This window comes from Fulmarus glacialis, unplaced genomic scaffold (genome assembly GCF_000690835.1).
Source record: "Fulmarus glacialis isolate BGI_N327 unplaced genomic scaffold, ASM69083v1 scaffold18956, whole genome shotgun sequence".
In the NCBI taxonomy this organism is placed as follows: domain Eukaryota; kingdom Metazoa; phylum Chordata; class Aves; order Procellariiformes; family Procellariidae; genus Fulmarus; species Fulmarus glacialis.
The window spans coordinates 6,944-8,930 of record NW_009216436.1 but is presented as its reverse complement, the minus strand read 5'-3'; the positions used below and the strand labels follow the sequence as shown (position 1 = coordinate 8,930).

Below are 1,987 nucleotides of genomic sequence, written 5' to 3'. Positions count from 1 at the left end.
CCCCGCAGCTCTAGCTTGGCTCCCCACAAAAGTGGCCACAGTAATACCTTGCTGAGCAGCGGCAGTTTGATGTGGACGCCTGCTCGCAGCCCAGTGCCCAGGTTGGAGGGGCAGGTCAGGATGTAGCCCAGCCGCTCGTTCCACATGAACTCCCAGCCTCGCTCCTGGATTAGCCGCTCCACCTGGGTTAGAGGCACAAGCAGCCGTTCCGCCCCCGGCTGTGGGGTGCCGGCTGTGGGGTGCCCAGGCCTCGGCACGGCAGCACCACCCAGCCCCAGCCAAGCGCAGGGGGCCAGCCCCGCAGCAGCCCTGCTTGCCCCTGTCCGCCTGGCAGTGCTGGCAATAAACAAAAGAAAATAATAAACTCTTTGAGATAGTACCTCTTTTAAACCACGGCAAAATCTTTCAAACACCCGTTTCATGTTGCCACCCTTCTCCATGGAGATGACGCGTGTGTGGTCCTCCTCATTGATCCAGATCAGGAAGGTCTTCTCGTTGTTGTGCCTAGGGACAGGGCAGTATTCGGCTGTGCTGGCGGCCGGCAGAGCCCCCGTGCCCACCCAGCCACCCGTGCCAGCCCCGGCCATACCCCTTCTGCCCCTGTGACCATGGTGCCAGTGCTGCCTCATGGTCCCAGTGCTCTGCCTGTGCCCGTGGCTGGGAGCACATTGCCAGAGCACAGCCCGGCAGCAATGAGGTGCTCCTGGAGACAGGCCAGCGTTCATCCACATGCATCGCTGCGGGCAACAGATCCTGGCTCCGGTGCCGTGGGTGCAGGCAAGCGCTGCTGGGGAGGAGCAGCATGGTGCCAGAGTGGTGGCAACCCTGCTTGGACTGGGGACAGGACGCCGGCTCCTGCACCACCCAGGCAGCGGGAGGGGGCTGTGAGGTATGGGGTGCACATTGGGATGCTGGGTTAGGGGGTGGCTGCAGCCGGGGACCATGTGTGCTGCGGAGGTGTTTTCCATGAGGCTGGTATAAAGGTGCTGTGCCAGCGAGGGCGGTGTGGGCGAGTGCGTGTGCCAGCTGTCACTCGGCGGGTGCGTGGGATGCTGTGTGGGATGTTGCATGGCTGTGCAGAGATGCTGGGAGGCAGCAGTAAGATGCAGTTGTGGCAGGATAAGTTTGGGGGTAGGTAGAGTGTGCAGAGAGCCAGGAGGAGCACTGGGGATTGCCTGGTGAGCAGAAGGCAATTACAGGTTTTTTGCAGCCTAGAGTGCAAGGTGCTGCAGGATGGTGAGAGCGGGCAGGACCGACAGCAGGGGATGGCTTTGAAGTCCCACTTCTTAGGTGGATGCTGTGGCTTGTGTATGGAGTGGCTGGCTGCTGACTGCAGCACACAAGGGGCTCCCAGGTCAGGCGTGAGCAGGGAGAGCCCAGCTCTGCGTGGCCAGAGAGTCTGTGGTGAGCTCAGCCAGGGGTGCCAGGGGTGCCGTATGTGCTGGGGTCTGAGGTTCGACAAGCATGGGGAACGTGGGTGGCGGAGCTGGGGCAGCCGGACAGAGCAGCAGTTTCCCCCGCCTTTCTGCCCTGCTGACTGCTCGATGGCGGGGCAGATCCTCACCAGATCCCTCGGGCGTCGGGCCAGTCCCGGGCCATTCCTGCCGCCGTCAGGAGTGGGGACACTGGCTTGTCGAAGAGGAAGTGGTCCTAGAGGGAGGCAGAGTGCAAGGGCTTGCCAGGGCTGCACGGCTGGGGCCAGGGCACCCTGTCTCACTGATCCCAGCCTGCCATGCGGGCGATGCACCGCGGTTGTCCCAGGCAGGGCAAGCTCGCCTGCTGTCCCCACCTATGGGCAGGAGTCCCTGCCTTCCGGGCCAGGGAGGTGGAAGGCTGCTGGTGCACAGCCTACACCGTACCGGGGGCTGGCGGAGCACAGGGACGTGGGGTGAGAGCCGGAGGGGGCTGTGAGCTGCTGGGGCTGTGTTCAGCAAACTCCATCCTCCCCTGGCTCGGGAGGGCTAGGCAGCCCCGGGGACAACCTCTG

General features: G+C 63.7%; 1 protein-coding gene across 1 annotated transcript in view; it reads right to left on the bottom strand.

The window, feature by feature from the left end:
- Window positions 1-47: 47 nt before the first annotated feature.
- Window positions 48-1,987, bottom strand: part of LOC104077898 (creatine kinase U-type, mitochondrial) — a gene marked incomplete at both ends in the record, with an annotated part of 6,118 nt that continues 4,178 nt past the window's right edge. Inside the window, 3 exons of the mRNA XM_009579311.1 lie at window positions 48-182; window positions 381-504; window positions 1,565-1,650. Coding sequence (XP_009577606.1) covers window positions 48-182; window positions 381-504; window positions 1,565-1,650 — 345 coding nt within the window. The remainder of the gene's footprint in view (window positions 183-380; window positions 505-1,564; window positions 1,651-1,987) is intronic.